This window comes from Pygoscelis adeliae, unplaced genomic scaffold (genome assembly GCF_000699105.1).
Source record: "Pygoscelis adeliae isolate BGI_AS28 unplaced genomic scaffold, ASM69910v1 Scaffold419, whole genome shotgun sequence".
In the NCBI taxonomy this organism is placed as follows: domain Eukaryota; kingdom Metazoa; phylum Chordata; class Aves; order Sphenisciformes; family Spheniscidae; genus Pygoscelis; species Pygoscelis adeliae.
The window spans coordinates 154,127-156,020 of NW_008825502.1; the positions used below are offsets into that span (position 1 = coordinate 154,127).

Sequence of the window (1,894 nt, forward strand, 5' to 3'; positions counted from 1 at the left end):
AATAATCCAGACTGCCAGACCTGGAACGGCACAGCGTAGCAACACGCTGCAGGGTGGCCTGGCACCGTGCAACGGCTCACGAGCCCTGGGATTGCTGCGATAGCATGGAGGCAGGATTAGAGAGGCAGGGGAGAACCCACACCAACCCAGCAAGAGATGTCCTGCTACACGCCCGTGAGATGCATGTGAGCACAGAAAGGCTGCAGGCTTTTGCTGCGTGGCTGGCCCGGGCACACTGCAGAGTGTCACAGCCAGCGACCTCACCTGAAAGCGTAGGAGAAGGCTATGAGGGTCAGCGTGACCACGTGGGGCAGGATTAGAGAGGCAGGGGAGAACCCACACCAACCCAGCAAGAGATGTCCTGCTACACGCCCGTGAGATGCATGTGAGCACAGAAAGGCTGCAGGCTTTTGCTGCGTGGCTGGCCCGGGCACACTGCAGAGTGTCACAGCCAGCGACCTCACCTGAAAGCGTAGGAGAAGGCTATGAGGGTCAGCGTGACCACGTGGTGGAGAAGCATGACAACGGAGTCCTTGCGCCACGTGTCCATGTAGGCGGTGGCATAGATGGAGTGCCCGTAGAAGCTGCACTGCAACAGGTAGGCGATGGCGATGTCTGTGGGCACGTCCATGCCCTTCTTCCAGTCTGGGGTGGGACAAAGACAGCCGGGTGAACCCAGAGCCGGGAGCACAGAGCCTCCGTCAGCAGCAGGGAGACAGGAGTGCAAAGAGCGGGGAGCAAGCAGCAGCCAGAGCTGCCCCAAGCAGCCCCAGCACTTCGCTGTGCTCAGGTGCTCCCATTCAGAACCTCACAGATGCAAAGGAGGCAAAGGCTGGAAGAGAACCCAGGTATCCTGGCTCCCAAACTCTGCCTCTCCTAGGTCTAAGGGAGAAACCTTGATTTACTTCTCTCCTGCTTTAACTACTCAGTCCCACTCCCCTCCGTAGCTGACACATCCCAGCCCTGCTCTCTGCAATAGCCACTAGGTGACTCTCTCTGTAACGAAATGAACGGGGACCGCCTGTTGTGCCCTTTCTGTACCCACAGCATCATAGACAAGGCAACTCAGGGGTTCAAGCCTTCTCTTTCGCTCACCCCAACTCCCGTTCCCTTGTTCAACCCAGACGTCCTGTGAACCTGGACATCCTAATCCATACCCACTTCTCCCTGGTTCTTACTGTACCGTAAAAGACAGATGGTGGGTCATAGAAGAAGGGGTAGTCGGTGAAGAAGAGCAGGTAGATGCCATACGACCAGGATAACGTGTAGAAAAGCAGCTTCCAGGCGCTCTCGGGCATCTTGGCAGCATCTTTCGGATGCAAGTTGCACCACTCCCCAAAGGGCTGCAAGGAGAGGGGAGAAGTATCGTCACGCAGGGCAAAGAGACAGGCCCTGGGGAGCCCAGGGCAGAGTTCACCAAACCTCCAAGAGACTCGAGCTCTGCATGCTGCGTGCGGTACCAGACAGGGCAAAAGCAGGGTCACAAACCCCATTTTTCTGGCCTTCTTTACAACACGAGGTCAAAGAGGCTCTAGAGAGAGCCTGAAGCGGGGAAAAACGCGAGGCTAGAGATGCTTCCACGCAGCCTTGGCCGCTCTGGAAAGCTGCGAAAGCAGAGCCTCGCAGAGAAGGCAGAAGCCTGGGGCACGTGTCCCACAGTCTGGGCACCACTCCATCGCCCTCGCTCCAGGAGCGGGGCCGACCACAGCCGGCTTTTGCAGAACAGAGTCAATAACTAATACAATAAAAATCAACTCCTATCTGCACAAGGAAACCCAGAAGAGGAAGCTGTAACAATACTCTCCTGTGCATACGGCCCTCGCAGCACTGCCAACTCCCAGAAAAGAGCCTTTCAACCGAGGAAGCAAAGGCTTTGCAGAGTCCTAAACACGCA

The 1,894-nt window shown here is 56.8% G+C and overlaps 1 protein-coding gene across 1 annotated transcript in view; it reads right to left on the reverse strand.

Annotated features, from left to right (window-relative positions):
• Window positions 1-1,344, reverse strand: part of CERS1 (ceramide synthase 1) — a 4,493-nt gene extending 3,149 nt beyond the window's left edge. Inside the window, exons 1-2 of the mRNA XM_009331568.1 lie at window positions 1,184-1,344; window positions 465-645 (exon numbers count right to left, since the gene is read on the reverse strand). Coding sequence (XP_009329843.1) covers window positions 465-645; window positions 1,184-1,298 — 296 coding nt within the window. The 5' untranslated portion in view covers window positions 1,299-1,344. The remainder of the gene's footprint in view (window positions 1-464; window positions 646-1,183) is intronic.
• Window positions 1,345-1,894: the final 550 nt, after the last annotated feature.